The sequence below is a fragment of the Chanodichthys erythropterus genome, chromosome 23 (assembly GCF_024489055.1).
Source record: "Chanodichthys erythropterus isolate Z2021 chromosome 23, ASM2448905v1, whole genome shotgun sequence".
NCBI lineage: Eukaryota > Metazoa > Chordata > Actinopteri > Cypriniformes > Xenocyprididae > Chanodichthys > Chanodichthys erythropterus.
In genome coordinates, this window is record NC_090243.1 from 16,849,269 (window position 1) to 16,872,349 (window position 23,081).

At 36.4% G+C, this 23,081-nt stretch overlaps 1 protein-coding gene across 1 annotated transcript in view; it reads right to left on the reverse strand.

The window, feature by feature from the left end:
* Nucleotides 1-11,946: 11,946 nt before the first annotated feature.
* The window catches only part of srcin1b (SRC kinase signaling inhibitor 1b), a 54,060-nt gene continuing 42,925 nt past the window's right edge, over nt 11,947-23,081 (reverse strand). The window contains exons 10-18 of the mRNA XM_067378138.1: nt 22,237-22,412; nt 22,002-22,132; nt 20,992-21,139; nt 20,680-20,900; nt 18,856-19,088; nt 18,390-18,678; nt 17,999-18,141; nt 17,032-17,217; nt 11,947-12,105 (exon numbers count right to left, since the gene is read on the reverse strand). Of these exons, the coding sequence (XP_067234239.1) occupies nt 11,947-12,105; nt 17,032-17,217; nt 17,999-18,141; nt 18,390-18,678; nt 18,856-19,088; nt 20,680-20,900; nt 20,992-21,139; nt 22,002-22,132; nt 22,237-22,412 (1,686 nt within the window). The remainder of the gene's footprint in view (nt 12,106-17,031; nt 17,218-17,998; nt 18,142-18,389; nt 18,679-18,855; nt 19,089-20,679; nt 20,901-20,991; nt 21,140-22,001; nt 22,133-22,236; nt 22,413-23,081) is intronic.

A 23,081-nucleotide genomic window follows, 5' to 3' on the forward strand; every position in this document is an offset into this window, starting at 1 on the left:
TACATAATAAAGATTTTATACTAGAAAACTGGCGGTTACAGCATTTCTGGATTAAAAATTAGTGCACAAGACTGTAGTAGAAGATATCCACTTTAATAGTCACAAAAACAGCACAAGAACATTCAAAACCAACAGTCTCTTGTACATACAGAACCAGACGAGGTTTTTCAACATTAAAACAACTTTTGCATTATAACATTTCCATGTAGATATATTTCTATTGGTCAACATTGCATTCACACTTTGTTATTGTTTTATCACAAGAAGTTGTCGATAGATTTATATACATTCTATATGTTGCATTAATGAAAAATGGGGGTTATTTTTTCTCACATGTTAAATCACCAAAGAGGTTTGGAATGCTTGAATGGTTTGTTACAGATTAGACAACAGTGAAAAGGGTCTGATTGACCCGTCTACTCACATAGAACTATATTTATTTATTTAAAAAAAAAAAGTTTCTCTTTATTAATTCAGAAGTCCATCTATCTTACACTTGTAAACAGAACTTACAGAGAGAGGATTCTGCATGCTGACTTTGTGAAGATATCTATCTACATGCAGTTCAGAACTCTCAAACTCTTTTGGTAGAAAAGAAAAGTTTACAAAAAATACCCTAAATTAACATATCCATGATCATACAGTTTATATACATTTACACAGTTCTGTTGTTTTGTACATGTATTTTGCACATTTATCAGTGTGTTAACACAGCATATGGTGCTCGGATGTGTGTCGCATCAGAGTTTGGGTCTATTCTACTTCAATGAAGTCATTTTAAGACACGAAAAACAAAGTAATGAGGTATGTATCAGGCATCTGATGGACACGACCACCAAGCCAAACTATAGCATCTTATATATATATATATACATACATACACATATATGTATATGTACATATATATATATGTATATATACACACACACACTGTAGCAATATATACTACTTAGCAGAAAATGGAAAAACAATGGCAGTGGGGCTGTTGTTTACAAACCCTTCGCATTCATCAAATATGAATGAGATGTCGATTTATCGGAATATTGATCTAAACAGTCTATAGCAATTTATTATTCACCGTCAACTGGTTATTCATCATACGTTAACGTTGCGAATACGTCCCAGTGACACAAAGTGCTTCACGCATATACATTGTAATGTGCTGTCAAATGTCAAATAACAAAATATTTTTTTTTTTGCTCTCATACTTTAAATCCACCGGGGGAAACATATAGAAAATTGATTTGATTCATATAGTATTAGATCGCATGTTTCATTCTTCATCATTTGCTTTTCAAGAACTCATACAATATGAATTTGGATAAGGCATGTACCTCTCGTTATCTTAGTAATGTTAACACATTCTCCCTTTTTAGTATAAAAATACAAAAGCTAATCTTATATAAAATATCTAGCTTATTCGTGATAAATATTCACCAATTATCTTGTCAATAGCTTGAAGATTTTAACTACAGTATTTAACTGTAAGGTAATATTTTTGTTTGCAGATGTGCTACACATTTTCTAGTTGAATAGAGAATTTTCTTTATAGAACGTAAAGTCTACTGAGATTAATTCTACACAGTCTGATTTGCACGTTAGCTATTATCTAATACTGACCCAACTACATGTCAGTTAAAGGGCGACTCTCATGAAATCTTCATAGTCATGTTTCATATTTCACACCAAATTAAAATAATTATATTTTGCTTAAAGGGGTCAGAAATCAGTTTTTTCTTGATCTTTTGACAGGATTCTATATCATTAAAATGCCCTTTAAGATTGTAAATTGTTTTGTAAAGGAGGCTCTGTGTTATGGAGGCTAAAATATATAGCTAAAATAAAGGAGCAGTAAGCGATTTCTGAGAAGCGTTGATATTTGAAATCACCACCCTAAAGGATCATGCGCCTATCTTGATAGCTTCGCCCCCAAATTCACAAACACACTGTGCAACACAGGCACCTCCCACCTCACAAGTGTACACGCCCCTTACTGCTGATTGGCTACAAGTGTGTTTTGGTGCTCGGTCCGATCCACTTTCAACAGCGTTTCTCAGAAATTGCTTACTGTACCTTTAAATTACTAAGTAAATTAAATGGGGTGAAAAATGCTTAAATGGCAAACATCTTAATAGTCCTGAAAATAAGGCTTAAAATAGTCTTTCATACTTTATTTTTGTAAAAAAAAAAAAAAAAACTTAAAATTTTGGGGTCAAATATGATCTGGGTATGTTTTCATGAGATTCACCCTAAAATGTTTCACGATTACTGTATATTACCATAAGTTTGTTTAAATTAGTGGATTATAACTGCTTCATGTTTAGTATTCCATACATTTTACATACATTTGTTTATTCAGTGTACATATACTGGCTCTTATTTGAAACCATCCAACCAGATTTTTTTTTTATAAGACTTTACTATAAAATTACAGTTAGACTCGTACCTTTGTCAAAGCTCTTCAGTACTGATGTGTTGTGCTTGCTTTAGCTGCGGAGATGCTTTACTTCCAAGTGTGATTTAGGCTCAGAGGTCACCTGTGCTTCCCCTGGTTTCTAGGGTCATCGTCGCCATGAAGCGTTCACCTTAGATAGGATCAGATCTCAGGGTAAAAGGGGGGCAATGTAGGACCACTCAGGGCAGTACTTGGAGGCTGATAGTCAACATGCCAGTACAAAAAAAATGATTGGCAATGCTAGGACAATCTGAGGCCGTGAGGCAGAAAAGGAAATGGAGGTTTGACCAAAAATCAAAAACTGACTGTTGGATAAAGTCAATTAAATTCTTATTTGTATATATCCTAAATAGAATTAAAATCCTACTTACTTGCTTCTCATTTCAACAAGTCTAAAAAATGTCATAACTATCTTTACTTATAAAGGAAGAACTGTATGACTCTCTTGGATAAAGGAATAGAAGCAGGGCCATATTTATGATGCAAAGACACTGGGCTATTATAACCTCAGCATAATCACAAGAGGTCAGGAAAGGATGGACTGGGGATAAAATACAAGCAAGTTAGGACAGGTGAGTGGATAAAAGAAGAGAAAAGAAAGAAATAATCAATACATTGTCATTTCCAGTGCAATCTTTCTGATGTGTCCACTAAACATGTAGCAATGCATAGACTGAGAGAGAGATTAGAGATTTTGCCTTCCTCCTTTTTGTCATACATACAATGATCACTAGGAGGCAGTCTTTCTTCATAGTTACTGTGATAGTCAATGTTAAAAGATGATTTGAAGGTTATCCAAATAGTTTTTTAGCCAAAAAAAAAATGGTCTTATGCTGAACATATTGAACTTTGACACTAAAAAAATACACTAAAACTGAAACTATTAAAAATGTGTTAGTTGAAATAAAGCTGAAATCAAACTTATAAAAAGTTTAGAAAATAAGAAATGCCTTGGCAATTAACTTACTAATTAAAATAAGTTACTACTAAAACATAAATAAAAATAAAGCTAAACAGAAGTATAAAGAAAAACAACAAATGACATAAAATGGCTAAAAAAAATGAGCAAAAAAGAAAATATAAAAATATTGCAAAATCAAATTATTAATAAATACTATAATAGTATACAAAATAATACTAAAATAACATAGTGATTTGAAGTACAAGATATATCAGCGTGCTCAAAAACAAGTAGATACACCCTCTGTAATCACATTAATATTCAGATATAAATCAATTCATATTTGAAATATGGTGAAGGGCAGAGAGTCATTTTTAACTATGCCACCAATGACAGAGCAACCAAATTCACACTATGTATCTAAACTTACCCACCTACCTACGTTGATTAGAGAAAATAAAAAGTTGAAATGATTTCAATTCGAGCATTGAAACTAGCTGCAACTACCACAAAAAATAAAGCCACACCCATAGTGAAATCTCATTGGCCCAAAATTCCATTCCAACTGTACACTCAATATCAACTACATTCTGATTGGCTGTGATTGAGTGACATCAGCATTCTTGCTTTCACTGTGGACTGACAAATCTGCTGGAATTTTTTGTTGCTGACTAGAAGCATTTACATATATATATATTTTTTAAAAATGTAATCCTTGTTTTTTCCTCTCTTTGATAAAATAATTATTTGCCAGAGCAGCTTTGAAATATATTTAAGTAAAGTATTTGCTAACAATTGAGCAAGCTAAGCTCAGAAGCACCAGCTCCGCTTAGAAAATCAGTCTGAATCATTTTTCCACATCACTGCTCCCCAGAGCGCTCAGTTTGTTTAAGGGCACTCAGCGAAAGCAGCGCTGAGAGCGTCTCTACAAGCAAGTGTGCACGATTCCATCCACCTTATTAAACATCTACAGCGTGTCCTTCAAAACCCCCGAGACAAACAGATCACTGAAAGAGGCCCAGAAAATGGCACAAGCACAAACATTTCTTTGCGTTCAGGGTCAGCAAACAATTTGACCTTTCAAGAATAAATATTCCCTTCAAACACTGAATCTTCACAGCCTTCTGTGTTGGCCCTCAGTGAGCCAAAATGGTCAACCGAGCGAGCGTCCAGACAGTCTGTTGTCCGTTTCATGGCACAGACCTCCCATTAAGCCCGATCGAAGGCTCTCTTTCCGGGAAAGGATGGCCTGCCACACTTTGTGGCGTGCCAAATTAGCCAGATCTTTGCCTGGGAACAAAGCCGGAGTTGTTCGTCATTGACTGATGACTGCGAACTGTGTCCTGTTGTGGCTGAGACCGCAGTGCTTACTGCACCGAGCACACAGACGAGACTGATCTGCTGTCGGCGCTAATCAAGACAGCTGCCTGCGCGCGCACAGTCACGCGAAGATTAGAGGCCAATCCAGAAGGGTATTAGAATGAAACGAATGTGTACGCTGCCTTTAGAGAACAAACAAAGTCTTGTACAGTATTGCTGTCTTAGCAGCGGGTTTAATCACTCGCTAGCAGCAACAAAATAAATGAGCAATTCAGTAGTTTAAAGTAAATACACCAAGGCCGCATTTACATTGCATGGTTCAAGTGATCCAAATACGACTTTTCCTCCCACGTGGCACAGATCTGATATTCTAAGACGTTTCAGGCCTCATTCATTTGTTGAAATAAATCTAAATTGAAGTGGATATATGCATTTGCGTCTGCCATGCAAGTGGACAGATTGGGTATTCTCGTCGATGCATGACGTCAACTCAGATGAACACCAACCGTGATCATATGACTCTTTTCAATGGCGCAATGGAGGATGAAGGCTCAGCCTGGTGGAGTCATGCTGAAATGTTATGTTTTTTGAGCCTTCGGGGTGACAAGAGATCTTGTATTATCATTTCGAGTGCGTCCATACCACCTAACCCAACCCCCCTTTTAGGACCCAGGCAGTAATACCTGATCCAAAGTTTTTTTTTCTTGACTACTTATAACCTATTTCACTATTGTATGATGTTTACTACATTAACCCTTAAATGCATGACTGTTTCGCCAATCATTCTTACATATTCGGGTCTTTATCGACCCGGAACTTTATCTAACATGGAAGGATCTCTACCTGTTGCGATAATATAAAACTCCTCTGATATTAGAGTAACAATTACAGAAGAATAAAATAAATCGTATTTTGTTACCTTTTGGAGCTTGAAAGGGCTCCGTTTGAGCAAATGTTTTATGCCATCATCACAGTCCTCGTCAGAGCTCATTTCCCAGTAAATTCAGCAAATAATGGGCTAGTTTTATGTTTCTGGTCACAAATATGAGCCCATTCGCGATCTCAAATGTATTCTCAAAACTATTTCATTTTCCGCATCTTCAAAATCAATATTTCGATCGCTAACAGCTTCACCAGATCAATCCAGTAACAGTTACAGTCATATTTGATTGCATTCAGTACTTACTCTGCAGTAAATCACTGAGCCATTTCATGTTGTTATTATTATTTCGTTTTCTGTCTGAATGAGTCGTCACTTCAGCATTATGTATCATTGCCACCTTGTGGAATAAAGGTGAATCGTACTTATTCCGTCATCTAAGATTCAATTATTGTTGTGCAGAAAAATATACGTACACTCATACACACCTCGGGTCGTTTGCGACCCTATACAATTTTTACAAAAAATGAATACAAAAATAGGCATTCTTTTATAATTTTATGATTTTCTTGTTATATTCTTTATAATGAATTGATTGAGGAATACCAAGAAGGTTGATGTCCAACTTTAAAAAATGAACGAGGAGGAGGGTAGGGAATGACGTCCCGGGTCACAAAAGACCCGGGGTATGCATTTAAGGGTTAAAGGAGAAGCGATTCCTGGGGGGACTCAATTTCTCAATTCAGTACACCTATACACTTGGGATGTTCGCCCAATAGTGTATAGTGTAAATGCAGATATCAGATATGGGTAACTTTTAAAAGAATATGTACGCTGGTCGCCAAAAAAATCGCAAAGTCAACCAATCGGAATTGGCATAAAGACCTGCGGTGTAAATGCGGCCCAAGTTTCACACTTCCAGCCCACATGTTGTTCATCACAAACCACCGATTTAACATCGTTTAAAATGCATTACCTGAATTCATAAGGTTTTTCTGGAGTTTAAAGGCTGATATGACTATAATATAGGGCATGTTTGAAAATGGCATACTACCATACTACTCACAGTATTTGTGTTTTTGGTATGCACCAAGAAGTGTTGTTAAACTAACACTAAAATTATCGTTAACCGTTAATAAAATTTTAGATGACAAACTAGTTCGAATTAGAAAGGATGCCTTGGCAACTGAACTAAAATAAAAATAAATTAAAGCTAAATAGAAGTTTAAAAAAATACAAAAACTAATAAAAATGAAATTACTAAAACTTAAAATGTAATTAAAATGAATACCAAAAATATAAAAATAAAAACTCATTCAAAATATTAAATACTATAATATTATATAAAAAAAAAATACTAAAATAACATTGGCAACAAGTATACTGTGCACGGTTTGTAAATAATACAAAGCTCTCGCAGTATATATCCCATTATGCAATGCACTAATTTTGACTAATGAAAAAATGTTTTCAGCTGTGACTTTTTAAAATAATTTTTGCCAGTTTTCATGTTGAAAGTACGCACCTGCATAAGTGCAGTCAGAACACAGCATGAGCATACCATTACATTTATGCTTCTGGCAGACACTTTTATACACAATCTGAGCAGTCGCAGTTTATAAACTGTGTGGAATGCAGGGATCACAGACTGGTTGCTATAAGGTCAATCCACACCGCACCGACAGACGCCGACAAACACAAACAATCACTCGATTACAGTATGTCACTTCTCAGACACTCCACGACCACACAAACGCAGCGCCGACAAATACCAACAGACGCTGACACACTTATCCAACAAAACCCGACAAAGTGTCTGTTGCCGTCTGTCGACGCGGTGTGAACTGGCCTATAGACATTCCATGCTTAATCCTCTCAGTCTGAGCCTTAGAAACACCTCTTGGCGACAGGTATCCCTGACAACAACACACGAACAGCAATCCATCCAGCCACACAGAGGAATCGCAGACGGACAAAACCTCTCTTTCTGTGTGAAATTCACATAAAAATGAACATTCTGTCATTTATACACCCAAACCTGTTTGACTTGCTTCCTCGTTGTATGAAGTACATTTCTAGTGTTTTTAAGTGCCGTTTTGTCTTTTTTAAACCCTGGAAACAAAAAAAAAATTACAAAAACAAAAGCTTCAAAACAACAGCTTAAACATTTTTCCCCTGCAACAAAAGAAATTAAGTCATGCATGACATGAGGGTGAGAAAATGACAATTTGCATTTTTGGGTGATCTATGTCCGTAAAACATCTTATCTTGCAGTCATGTCGCTGCCAATTAAAAGATTCACTATTTTCATTTTGGAGACATTAATTTGCCCCATGAAGTGAATTAGAACGACTGCAGCGGGCTGGTTAACTCTGAGCTTACAGTCATAGTTAATAGTCTGTAGATTAACCCTGCAGGAGTGAGAGAGATGACTGAAGATGGAGGACAGAAATGAAACCTTGCCGTATAATCTACTCTTTTTCTCCGTCTTTCTATCTAATTTTTCTTCCTTCCCTCAGGGTTTGCATCATTGCATGCAGTCTCTCTCTCCTCTCGTTCTTTCGGGATGGATTTTGGGGAACGCTGACTGTGCGAGTTGCCCTGATAGATAGAAACTGCACGACTACAGGAACACTGCAGTGGTAACGTTTCCTCTTTACGTTCATATATATAATTTGATCATACTTTCGTATTATACTAAAAGCCATTTTGTTTTGAATAAGCAAAAATTTAAAAAAAGGACCAATGGAGTTCTATTTAGAATCCTAGGGTTCTTGACTTAAATTTAAAGAACCCTTTATCTCATATTTAAGGTATGGAACCTTGTTTCCATGAAATAACAAATTAAAAAGGTAATTGCAACCTTTTATCTCACAATTCTGACTTTTTTTTTGACTCGCAATTGCAAGATATAAAGTCACAACTGCAAGTTATAAGTCAAAATTGTGTGATATAAAGTCAGAATTGCGAGTAATAAAGTCAGAATTGTGAGTAATAAAGTCAGAATTGTGAGTTATAAAGTCAGAATTGCGAGTAATAAAGTCAGAATTGTGAGTAATAAAGTCAGAATTGTGAGTTATAAAGTCAGAATTGCGAGTTATAAAATCAGAATTGTGAGTAATAAAGTCAGAATTGTGAGTTATAAAGTAAGAATTGCAAGTTATAAAGTCAGAATTGTGAAATATAAACTCGCAATTGCGTGTTATAATGTCCAGTTGTGAGGGGAAAAAAGACTTGACGTTTTTATATCTCACAATTCTGACTTTATATCTTGCAGTTGCATGTTATAGTGTCAGAAGTGCAAGATATAAACTCGCTTATCTGAGAAAAAAGTCACAATTGCGAGTTATAAAGTCAGAACTGCGTGATAAAAACTTGCGCAATTGCCTTTATTGTTTTATTTAGTGGCAGAAACAAGCTTCCAAAATAAGGAGAAATGTCTTGAATGCATTAACGAAATACTTCATTTTTTTCTAGTGACAAAGTATGTTTAGGTTTAAATGTAATAAAAAAAATTAAAACAAAATGAAGTAAACCTAAATCCATAAAATGATTCCATGATGGGAACCCCTAAAAGGTTCTTTATATGACGCACCTGTCCTGACAGAAATAAAAATGAAGTCATCATTTACTCACCCTGCCCTCTTTTATGGTCCACAAATGGAGAATTAAAAAAAAATGTCCTGCTTGCGCTTGTTTATATAATGGCAGTGAATAGCAACCAGCATCAAGCTTTTAAAGAAGACACGAAAGTATCACAGAATGATCCCATGCGACACGTGCCGTATATTCCATGTTTTCTGGGGGTATTTGATAGGGTTTAGTGAAAAACAAACCAAAATTTAATATAGGCCTATTATTTAACTAAATTCTTGACCTTGGCAGTTGGTCTTCTCTGTACAATGTATGAGTTTGTTTGTTTTTTAAAGATTCATTTTTGCCTTTATTATGACACAACAGTAAGTTGACAGCGAAGTTGGAGAGGAACGGGATCGGGAAACATCCACGATCCGGGACTCTAACTCGGGATGCCCGAAGCACAACTGTGCTATATGTCGGTGCTCTGCCCACGAGGCTATTGACACAGATGACGAGCGAGTTTGTGAGACTCTGTTAGCGTCGCAGTTCACTCTGTCTCGCCCAGAAATTAATACAAGATGTGAGAAATCTAGATAAGCAAAAAGGCGATATGAAATACAACACATGCACCTTCATCTCTGAGGTGAATATATCTGTTGTGTTCGTTCTCACGTTCACATCTGTCAGCTGTCATTTTGACAGAGTTCCGGTCCATATTTTGTATTTTCCAGTGATGTTTGACTCAGTGAAGAAAGTACACAGATACTTTTTTGGTTGTATGTCATGTCTTGTTTTTGTTTCTCTTTATTTCTCACAAGTTGTGTGCTTTTTCTGGGCCAGACGAAATGAAATGTGTCGCTAAAAGAGTTTCATGAACGCGCACGTCGTGCAGAGAAGTCAAGAGTTTTGTTAAATAATACATTAAATTTCATGTTTGTTTTTTCATCAAACCCTATTGTATACCCCACAGAACACTTGGTATATATGTAATGGGATCAGCTTGATGCTGGTCACTTTTTTTACAACCCTATGGACGTGCATAAGTGGGACATTCTTTAAATACCATAAATACCATTTTTGTGGACCATAAAAGAAGGAAGGGCATACTGCATTAGAACAACAGCAGGGTGAGTAAATGACGACTTCATTTTCATTTGAACTATCCCTTTAAAGTTCTATATAAGCGTATAGAATTTTTTTCCTAATATGCGTTCCTGGTATTTTTGTCCATTACTTAGTGTGCATTATTTAAAAAAATCCCCTATTCATGAATAGAATGCCCATTTTTACAATCAAATCAATTCCTGATTAATCAAATCTCAACCAAATATTTTTTTTCCCTCACCAAACTGACAAAATATGTCAGACTGAGACATTGCAAAAGCAGTTTTATGTTCACTTTAACATCCTAAATTAAATCCTTTTTTTCCAAGTTGGTAGCTAGCCCAAAACGATCATGATCAAAGCACACCTCTCATCTGCAATTCCTTCTCTTTTCTGACCAATCTTTCAAAAGCTTTGACACATTAAAGCATCACAGTGACAATGTCAGAAAGTATCTGGGTCACGTATACCATATCACCTTGACCTGTCCTGTCATAAGTACAGGGAAGAAACAGCACAAAAGGTTCTTTCAACTGGGACCTGACAGCTTGAGTACTCATCAAAATAGCGCTTCAGACCAGTATAGTTACTTAAAGGACTATAGACAAAGAGTGAAAGAGTTCAAAAGGAAAATTGAAAGATGGCACAAGGACAGGGACTTCAATTTGCCCGATTAGCTGGCATCATTACGACTTCATTGGCATGTTGAACTGTGATGCCAACCAAACATTTAAGGACATTAAGGCCTGAAAAATATTCTACACAAGTGCACTACAGTTTAAAAGTTTGGGGTCAGTAAGATTTCTTTAAAAAATGTATCATTTTATTTAGCAGGGATGCATTAAATCCTTGAACTTTTTAAGGGAATCCTGAAAAAATGTGTTACGGTTTCCACAAAAATATGAAGCAGCACAACTGTTTTCAACATTGATAATAATAAGAACTGTTTCTTGAGCAGCAAATCAGCATATTAGAATGATTTCTGAAGGATCATGTGACACTGAAGACTGGAGTAATGATGCTGAAAATTCAGCTTTGATCACAGGAATAAATTACATTTTAAAATAGCCTATATTCAAACTGCAAATTGTAATAATATTTCACAAATTTACTATTTTTACTGCATTTTTAATCAAATAAATGCAGCCCTGGAGAGCAGAAGAGACCTCTTCAAAAACAGCTTACCGACCCCATAATTTTAAATGATAATGTTGATTTCATGCCTGAATTTTAACGGCATGCTTTTGCATCTGTGTACTTGCGTAGCATATATTTCTTGCATAAGTTTAAACTTTTTCTCCTGGAGTACAAACAAGTCACAAACAGAGAGAGAAAGTTTAACGGCTATCTTTTGGCGTCGTTCCCTGGCATTGTGATACACTATATTGTGCTGTTTTGTTTTTTCTGGAAGGACAGTTCATGTAGCGTGGAAGAAAAAAATCTGTGAGCGTAGGGGGAAATCAGAGGACTTGTGCATACTGAACCCCATTGCACAGTGGAAAACCATAACATCTGTGCAGCAACTGGAGATGTAGCAGCTTATCTGGAAGTAAGTGCTTAGCTGCAAGCGTTACAGTCATTGGAGTCGACGGATGAGTTTGCACTTAACGACAGTTCTGACTCGTGCCTTTTAGCGTAGATCAGAGGTAAAGTCAGCGAGAGCATCAGTCAGGCGGCTTACTGCGCGATAGCAGGGTGCAGCTATTGTTAGAAGTGGAATACCTGCTGCTGACCCTGCTGTAGCTTTGGGAATTCTTCCTGCTGCTTCCTGTTCCGCCGCTCCAGGCTGCTCTGCTGTAGGTGCCGCAGACGAGACGCGGCAGATGGCTGCACCAGTTTCGCGGAGCCCGGAGGAGTGCCTACAGGCTGAGAACCAGAGAGAACAAACATGAATAAACAACAGCAGGTTGGGCTGGGTTGGAAAATGACCGTGTTTGTTTAGCCATGGGACTGAGTTTGAATAATTCACATTTGTTGGAAGAAGAGTGTCACGATGAAAGCTCTGCTCCAAAACCCAGTGCGCTGCCCTCCAAAGCAACATCTCTGCTCCTGATGTGAAGGCTGTTCCACACAATTTTACCAAGAATATGTGAGAGCCACATTATGATTTTGATTGGTAAGCTATTAGTGGACTGGAAGCCCATCTATGCCTTAGTGTGAAAATAAAACTAACTGTGAAAAAGTTTATAATAAGAAATAGTATTAATATGATTTTCCACTATCTTAATTATTACTAGTAGTAGTAGTGGCCGACTAGCCATGGCGCTCTCACACAGTGTTGCCAAGTCTGCTGTTTTCCCGCGGAATTGGGCTACATTCACACTGTTGTCGCGGGTTGTTTTTCATGTCTTGGTTGAAGCGACCCCAAATAGCTAAAATGATATTTAGCACCTGGAATGCGAATATTTTACCAGGGGAACCTCACCAAAAATGCAGATTTTACCCCCGATTTAGCAATCGTGTGGGTTTTGTTGTGAAAACCTGGCAACCCTGCGTCTCATGGCACACATCAACTTCTCCCATATTGAAAAGTACATAAACGGAGCAAAGAGGACAACAAACCAACAGACAAGACAGAGCAGGTTACTTTTGGCATAAAACGAAGTCTTAGCTTTTAAATTGTGTAATTTTTCAAGAAATTCAAACAATAAATACCATTGCATTTTGTGGCTCTTTAATGTATCGTGACAGATCGCTGTAGCGTCTCAGTTCAAGCGGTACATGAACCGATCATCTCTTCCAACTAATAATAAACACGAATTAACATTAGAAGGTATGTTGTTTCAACATTAGAAATACATCAATACACCATTTAAGTTCAAGTCCACCGACGTTAAATGATCAACTCTCCTGTCTGGCTTGTTTGTCAGACAAAATGGCGGATGCAGCTTCATGATTGGTCAGATCGCCTGTCAATCAAACTCCCGGGCAGTGTTGCCAAGTCCGCAGTATTCCCGCTGTTGGCGTGCGTTGTTTTTCATGTCCGCGGGTTGAATCGCCCCAAAATAACGTGATATTTAGTCCCTGGAATGCGAATTTTACCAGGGGAGCCCGGCCAAAAAAGCTAATTTTACCCCCTGGAATGTGATTTTTACCATGGGACCCCCCTAAAATGCGATTGGGCTAATTTTGGGCTAGTTTTGAGGAGCAATTGTGTGGGTTTTGTTGTGAAAACCTGGCAACCCTGCTCCCGGGGAAGGGTAACTATCCATAATTAACTGTTATTACTATGGTAACTACATGTGGTAACAGGGAATATCGGTTGTTAAGTCTGACGTCACACGGCAGCGCTTCCGGGTCCAAACATCTCATACCACAAGGAAACAACAAATGGTGCTAATATACACACGTAATACTACAAAAAAATATATAATTATAACCACTATCTCTATACCAATATTCCAGATGGCCAGACAATGATTCATCTTTTATAAATCGTTAAAATATTAATAACTGAGACGCTGTGAGCACGGAGACTGTTGTGTAGACAGTAAGTATTTAAAATGTTTAACTTTTTAAAATGATTGATGTTTAATATGAATAAATAGCGCTCATAAACAGCCGTCGATGGCATTTGTCAGAGAAACAAGTCGAGGCTAGAACCCGGAAACGGCATTCCTTACATCACGACTTAACAAGCGGATAAAATAAAGTGTTAACAAGAAATTATTATATAATATTTAATTGCTTAATAATTAATACTATGTTACATTATGCTAGTGTGGGTGGTCAAAAGGGCCCAGTTATTTACAATATTCCCTAAATATGGCTTGGGTCTGCTCTATGGGATATTATCGCTTGTTTTATTGTCTCCTAGGTAGGAAAAAATGGTGTAGGATTTACAAGTTTCACTCAGAAAATGCTTATAAATTTCACAAATATTTACAAAGATAAAGCAAGTAACACATTGAATTAAACATGACATTTAGAAGGATAAAAATAATACTTTAATAATCTTTATTTTATTTACAACTTTGAAAAATCTTTTTTTTTATGGTGTATATCCATCTAATTAAAAATACACAATTTCACTCAATATTTGTGTGTACTAAACATTTGTGCTCAGCAGAACCAAGCCGTTAGCTTAACATCATTCGAACGGCAACAAACTGAGCATTAGTCGAGACTCTTCTGCATTTCACGTGAGGAGCACTAATTGTGTGAACGCTAACCATGAAGAGCATTTCAAATCAGTCACTGATCCAATAGCAACCGGTTCGGTTGCTGCATATGTGGACGCAGTTGGCTTGGTTTTGGAACGGAGCCAAAGAAATAGAAATAGAAACACTAATTGAATGAAAGAAAGAGGCACAGGGAATCTCTATAGACCAGCATGCAGCAGTAGTGTTGACTGACACCCTGCATGTGTGCAAGGAAGCTGATATTAGCACTGTTTCACACTTCTACACTCATTCTTTCATTGCGAGAGATTAGTAGCACTCATCACAATGCAACAAGATACACACATACAGTAAATACACAGACACAGGCTGTCCAGATATCTCAGGGGACATTGACACGGTCTAATAGACCTGTGACGTTTTCTTCAGAGGTTCTGAATTTATTGGTCACTACTGCTATACTTTCCTGTAACAAATGGCTTGTCGATACAGTAAACGGAATGAGTGACTAAAGGTAAGAAAGATATACTGAAAAGCTGTGTAGACACATGAGCAGGCACAGTCAGGAGTTTATTCAGACTGCAGTAACTGACATGTTTTTGTGTGTTGCCTGTTTGTTCTTGACTATTGAAAGTTTTGTTTAAAGACTTTAAGCTTGTTAAAATTGATTTGCTACCACAGTGTCAGAACATTACTGTCACTGTGCAGAAGAGGCACAGTTTGACATAACAAAAGATAGAGAGAGTGAGAGGAAAAGAGATGACCTTGACTGATGTCAAGCTGTTTATCCCAACAGCTCAGCTTAAAAAGATAAACAGTGGACTGTTTGTTGTGTCAGAATGTTATTTCTGTAATAATTATTTGCATGTATCTTCTGCAGTTACAGAGTTTATGTTTTTCAAACATAAATATCTTTGACAACATATATGCGATTTTGCATTCAGCATCATGAGATATCTCAAACCCCCAGTGTCTTGACCCAACTGGAAAGCTATTAATGGAAGCCCATTTCTACCTTAGAGTATAAATAAAACTAGTTGTGAGAGAGTTTAAAATAAGAAATAGTCATATTGTGAAATATGCAGTCACAAGGTAAGAAATAAAGATTTTAAGAGAATTAATAATAATAATGATGAAAAAAATATATGAATAAATTATATAAATTATTGAATGATTTACAAAATATTAGTATTATATATTTAATTACTTAATACTGAATTTCTTTATTTAATTATATATATATATATATATATATATGTAAAATTATATATTATTATTATAGCCATTAAGAGAAACATTTGCAATTTTGAGAAAATAATCAATCATAATCATCATCATTATTATTTTTATATTGCTGTTAAATAAAATATTATTATAGAATATTTAATTGCTTAATACTTATTTGTTTTATTTTTAAAAATATCATATATTATTATTATTCTTATTATTATTCTTATTATTATTATTATTATTATTAAATAAAGCAGTTAAGAGAAATGTCCAATTTTAAGAAATTATATTTTATTTATTATTATTATTATTATTATTATTATTATTATTAAGTAAAATTATATTATGATTGTATAATATGTGACCCTGGACCTTTTTGAGATTTATACATCATCGGAAAGCTGAATAAATAAGTTTCCATTGATGTATGGTTTGTTATGATAGGACAATATTTGGTTGAAATACAACTATTTGAAAATCTGGAATCTGAGGGTGCAAAAAAATCTAAATATTGAGAAAATCACCTTTAAAGTTGTCCAAATGAAGTCCTTAGCAACACATATCCACTCACAAAAATATATTTTTGATATATATATGGTAGGAAATTTACAAAATATCTAGAAAAATTTATTATTTTGACCAATACAATGTAGTGTTGGCTATTGCTGCAAATATACCCGTGCGACTTATGACTGGTTTTGTGGTCCAGGGTTACATATTTAATATTGTACTATAATAAAGCAATTAAAAGAAAGAAGCCTCTGAGGTGGAAACAAACTTTCACATATTAGATATAATGAGTCAAGAAACGGTTAAGAAAAGGTTAAAAACACACACTTAGTTTTGAGTTTGTTTTTATCACTGAGTTTCAATACTAAACTTCATTCAAGCTGTCTAATAACATGCAGTAGCACAACTGATTAAAGACTTGAAGAGATGACAGATTAATAGGTTTTCTGTCAGAGTGCATTAGTAAGCTTCAGGAAAACCCTCAAAACCTCACGTTATAGGAAGGCCTGAGAGGGAGGATTGGCAGTTAACACATTACCTCTCTCCACAGAGAGTTGCTGATCCACTGGCCTGCCCTGTCAACACTGTTAGGAGTGACCTCGGCAGGGTTTTTGGCCTGAGCAGTGACCCTCAGTCTCGCTGGGGCTCTCTGAAACGCCTGTCGTGTTGGTGTGTGTGGATTAGTGCATTGATGTATTTGAGTTTGGAGAAGAATGAAAAAAAAAACATTATTCCTAAATATCTGGTATTAAAGTTGACAAAACAATCAAAACTAGTACTTATGTATTTACTGAATAACCGCCAATCAGGAGTGAGTTTCTGTACCTCAATGTCATCTCTCTAATTAGCTCCTATTTGTAGTTACACACACACTAATTGGTGACAAGAACACTATTTCATCTTTTCGACAGCCGTATATAAGCTTTTTTACCTCCAGCTCTGCCATTATCTTCTCATCTTCATCCTCATCTTCCTTCTTCCCAGAAGCGGCGATAACCGGAGGTGTGGATGAAGGTCGGGGCCCGTCGGAGGTTGAGGGGCGTCTCAGTTTGATGGGTGGCGTCTGGGATTGGGTCGGTACTTCAGCCTCCTCTCTGTTCTCAATCTTCTCCAACTTCTATAAAAACAAGAGGTGCATGAATAGGGCAATCTAATAAACATGCAGGAAATGCAAGATATCAAGAACAATGAATTGCAGAAGCAGCAAAGAAAAAAAATCTGTAAAATTAAAGGGATATTTCATCCAAAAATGAAAATTTTGTCATAATTTACTTGCCCTTATGTTGTTCGAAACCACCATTTTTGGGTGAACTATCCCTGTAACAGCTGATACAAAGCCAAAGTACATATTAATTATTTTGCTGCTTGTAACAAAAGCATTTTAATTTGTTATATTGCTACTCCTCCTTCAAATTTTGTTCAATTCTTACCAAAAATTGGCTCAGATGATCACTGGACTGAGCTGCATAGAAATGACTGAACAGAAATTTGATATTCCTTCTTGTTCAAATTATGATAATGTGAAGCTAATCATTTTGACCTAAAATTAGATTAGATGCAATATCTTGGAAAAACTTTAATCTATCAAAACAAAACTTGATACACTTCATCAGCTCCATGATCTGAAGGTACATGCCAAATTTGGGAGCAGCACCACCTAACAGGTCATGAGAATCTGAAAAATGTTCATAACTCAGAAAATCACGATTCCTACATATTCCTTGGGTCATGCCGAATCTGTCAATGTTGATTTTGAAAATTTGTTGGAAATTGCAATGTTTTATAAATGCTTTGATGAATCGGCACAAAATTTGGTATATGTAATCAGGGGCATGCTCTTAAAGTGCCTAAAAAATCTTTGAAGAAGATATAAGGCTTTTGACAAAAATGCTTAAAACCTTCACACTCTTGTTTATGGTGATCACTTCTCCACTGCTGTTGGTAGTTAGCCCGAGGCCTGATGGGAAACTTCGCCGTGGAGGAGGAGGGGGTGGAGATTTGGACGGCTTCTCTGTACGATACCGTGGCACGGTCAGCTCCCCTGATCAAATCAATCAATAACCCAAATCATCTGTCTATTGATCAGTCAAATCATAAAGCACTATTGTCAAAATGATAAGGCAGTTTCTGTCTTTTATAGAGCAATCAAGAGATATATTTGCAATTGTGAGAATCTATGAGTCAAGAAACACTTAAAAGCTTAAAAACTAAATTAAATAATTAGGCTGTAATTTAAAATCATAAGGCAATTGCTGTAGGTTCATGGTGCAATTAATAATGTAATCTCACCCGATCCCCTCCTTGGGATGCCGTCTTTGCTGGGTGGTTTTGGCGGGGTTTTGCTGGGCTGATGTTCAGGTGTTAAGCTGGGGGTGGAGGATGCTGAACCGGGCGCTGGGAGGGAGGATAGTTGGGGTTTTGGCGGAACGGCCGGTTTGGTGATCTGCTTGGCAGCGAAGTCCAGATCTGGAATGGCTTTCATCAGTTCAGCTTGAGTTTCCTCCAGTAGACGGTTGATGTCCTGAGCACTGAACTGAGTTAAACTGGCTCTTTTCTCCTCCCAGTCTCTCTCCGCAGCCTAAAAACACACAACCACATGTGTTAAAAAAGATAAAGAAGAACTTTAAAAATATCAACTATAAATTTAATAATATAACAATCTTTACTAAACCCTCAGAAACAGCTTTCTGTAAATATTCATATCCTTTCCAACATCTATGCAAGCACAAATGTAAAATCTAAGAGTGTTCATTACCAGTCGGACCTCCACGGACACTCCTTTATCAGATTCTCTGCGTATGGGCAGATCTTCCAGGCCGCTGGTCTTTATTGCACCTGCGGAAGTGCCGTTCAGTTCAGGCATGATGGAATCTGTTGCCCCGGCCGCTGCCAGCCAGTTACCCAATGTTGTGCTGCCAGGAATACCACTACTGCCCATACTGGCACCAACGGCGGAGCCGAGCACATTAGATAGGCTTGTGGTACCTCCTAAAATCAATCAATCAATCAATCAATCAATCAATCAATCAATCAATCAATCAATCAATCAATCAATCAATCAATCAATCAATCAATCAATCAGTCAGTCAGTCTATCATCTAACTAAATAACAAATGATCCTGCATCCATCATCCAATAAATGTTCCATCTTCTCTAAATATATCAGTTAATTAAATGAATCAAAAGTGCTGGGTAGATTTGACCAACTAATGTGTGGTTATCACATTAATTTGAATAGTATAATCTTGAACAATACTGATAAAAATACTAATATTTAGTAGTATTAATATTACTATTAACAACATGAACTGCATTAAACATTACATTACGTCAGGGTTTCCCAAACTAGGGTTTGGGAAGGAACTGCAGGGGTGAAAATGTAAAACTAATTAAAGCTGAAAGCAGCGATGAAAGGGCCCTCGCACCCGTGCTACCGCCACCCGGTGGCTTTAGGAAAACAGCACCGTGGTCAATATGCATTTTAGTATATAAATATAGGAGGACTACATTAGTCATTTGTATGTGCCACACTTCCTGCAACCAGCTGGTGGCGCTATAACTTTAACTAAATTTTGGTATGTAGATGTCTTCAGGTCAGGGCACTTATCAAAAGTGAAGTTTGAGGCAGATTGGACATTGTATGCTCGAGTTACAACAACTTCCTGTTTTGTGGTGTTAATCGCACACTTAGCCAAGTGTTGCATGATTTAACAAGTTTCTAGCATGTTTGGTACTTCGTGGCATATTGAAATGTGTTTCAGGGAGTGAATTACAGTGTAAAGCATGCCATTTCCTGTTGCCAGAAGGTGGCGCTATGACTGTAACTGAATATTGGCATGCAAATGTCTTCAGGCCAGGACTCTAATAAGAACATGTGATGTCCTGTTTCATGGCGAAACATTTTGTCTGGCCACCACAGACACGCCCTTCAACGAAAACTCAAGATCTTTGCAATTTAACGTCACAAAGGCCTTTAGATTAGTCTGACCAAATAATGTTTATCTGATAAAATCTCTAGGAGGAGTTTCATTAAAATACAATGTCTGGAAATGGCAAAAATTTGGCAGAGAAAACTAAAAAAATATCTCACTTCCTGTTGGGTTTTCAGATTTTGCTCCCAGAGACTTTTTTGTAGTATTGGGCTGTTACTGAATGTGTCTACTGAATTTCATACTTGTACGTGAAACGTAGTGCGAAGGGCGCTTAATTGGAATTTTGTAGGTGGCGCTATTGAGCCATTTTGCCAGATCCAATTCTGATATCAGATGTACATTTTCACCACTTCTGACGTGTGTGCAAAGTTTCATGATTTTTCGAGCATGCTTAGGCTCTCAAAAATGCGATTCATTTCAGAGAAGAAGAACGTTAAATTAAAATAAATAAATTTTAAAATAAAAACAAATTTAAATAAACATTGACTAAAAAAAGATGATTATGAGTATTTTAAAATGCAATATAATCTGATTTTAAGAATTTAATTTTGTGAATCTGATTACGTATTCCACATTACATGTAATCAGTTCCTACCCCGCGCTGTTCATCAGTACATCAAAGAGAATGTAAAACTTATGTTGTTTACCTATACTAGATGCACTCGTTAGACCAGGATTTGTGGCATTAGTGCCCAGGGAGGAAGAAAGAGTGGAAGTGCCCGATAAGGTGCCCCCCAGGTCGGGCAGATTTAGAGAGGGGCTGGTGAGAATATCTAGATCAGAGCTCCTGCTGAAATCAGCGTCGCTCGCGCTGGAAACTGAACTACTGAAGTCATCGGGTGTCCTCCACACACCTTCTGATACCTGCCTGTACACAAACACACACTGAGGAATACTTTAGGCATGGAACTAGAGAACGTATCTGAACAGGAGTGAATGTTTATGTGTGTGTGTTTTACCTTCGTAGAAGGGTGAGGGTATTGGTGATGTTTCTGCAGCGTTTCAACAAGGCCTCCAGTCTGAGCGGTTCCTCTTTCAGGAACTTGACAGCTTCCACCTCCACCCTCAACACCACACGCATCTTACTTTGTAAAGTGGGGAACTGATCTAAACACAGAAATTGTAAAACATGATAGATAGATAGATAGATAGATAGATAGATAGATAGATAGATAGATAGATAGATAGATAGATAGATAGATAGATAGATAGATAGATAGATAGATAGATAGATAGATAGATAGATAGATAGATAGATAGATAGATAGAACTGTAGTTTTATTAGAGAACAAATTACTATTTTAGTGAACACTTTTTTTAGTGAATCAAAATTTTATGCCGCAACCAAAGTAATCCGATTCCGATATGAATTGAGTCAGTTCATTTTAGTGAATCAAAAACTCTGATTTCTGAAAGATTCTTTCTGAAGATCCAGAACTTTTTAGTAAATCAAATTCATTGAGCTCAACCAGTGCAATCAGACTCCCAAACAAATGATTCTTATGAGGCAGTTCTGTTTAGTGAATCAAAAACATATTGCGCAACTAGTGTTGTCCGACTCCTTAAAGAAAAAATGACTCTTATGAGTGAACCACAACCTTCAGCACAACCAGATTATTCTGATTCCTGAAGTAATTACTTTTAAGAGCCATTTTTAGTGAATCAAACACATGCAGTGCAACCAGCGTACTCTGATTCCTGGACAAATGACTCTTTTGAGTCAATTCTTTTCAGTCAGTCAAAAACATACAACACAACCAGAGTAATCCAATTCATGTTCGAATGACTGTTATGAACAGTTCTTTTTTTTAGTCAATCAAAAACATGCAGCACAGCCATTGTAGTCTGACTCCTGAATGAATGACCCTTTTGAATCTCTGATCATCATGACACAATATAAATGTGTGGTTCTGTATGCTTATAATGTAGTTCACTGTGTGCAGATTCCCGCTCTTCATCGCTCACTCACTCTTGAGGTCAGTGACGGTCTCTCCCAGTCTCCTGAGCTCCAGACTCTTCTGTTCTATTTCCTGTTCTGTCACCAGATGATGGTTAAGCCCCGCCCCTGTCCTCATCTCCTCCACAGAGCGCTCCAGATCGCTGGAAACACAAAGGAACACGTTGCATCAAGGGAAATAAATCATATGCAGCATGGTTTTTCAGTACGTGTGCAGCATTTAGAGGTTGCAGGCGCTTCAGCTCACTGTAGCTGTTGTATAATAAGTTCTTCTTCATTAAGATAACGTAGCCTCTCCTCTTCAACAAGAAGACGTTGGCGCTGTAAAGGATCTTCTTGTGTCCGAGACGCCTCGATCAGACACATTCCCAAATCAGACTCCGTCTGCCTCAGTAACGCCTGAACAGAATCCTGATTTTGCAACTGTAAGACACAAAGACATACAAGCTTGTATGAATGAATAAAATAAGGTTAGGTTTGAATTGAAGAAATAGATGCATTAAAATTATGCGTTTTATACAGTATACATTTTTTATGCAATTGGCTGGCAAGCTCCAAAAAAAAAAAAAAAGTATTGATTTATTCCTTTAAGACATTAATTTATAATAATTTTACCAGTGAAGATGTTGTTATAATAAGTTAGAAGTTTTGCCACTCATCTTGTGACACTTTGGAAAATTAATATACCATTAGTAATATAGTAATATTATTAAAGTAATGAAGCATTGTTTTACCTTTCAGCTGAAATATACACAGGTGCACAAAAAATATAATACAATTTATTTATTTATTATAAATGAATATATATATATATATATATATATATATATATATATATATATATATATATATATATATATATATATATATATATATATATATATATACACACATATATACACACACAAGATCTTTATTGTGGTTATGATAAATCTGACATATATTTATATGTCATATACACACAGTACTGGTCAAAAGTCTTCAAAATATAAATCTTTTCTAAAAATATAAATCTTTACTATCACCTTTTATCAATTTAACACATCCTTGCTGAATAAAGTATTAATTTCTTTCAAAAAAAAGAAAGAAAAA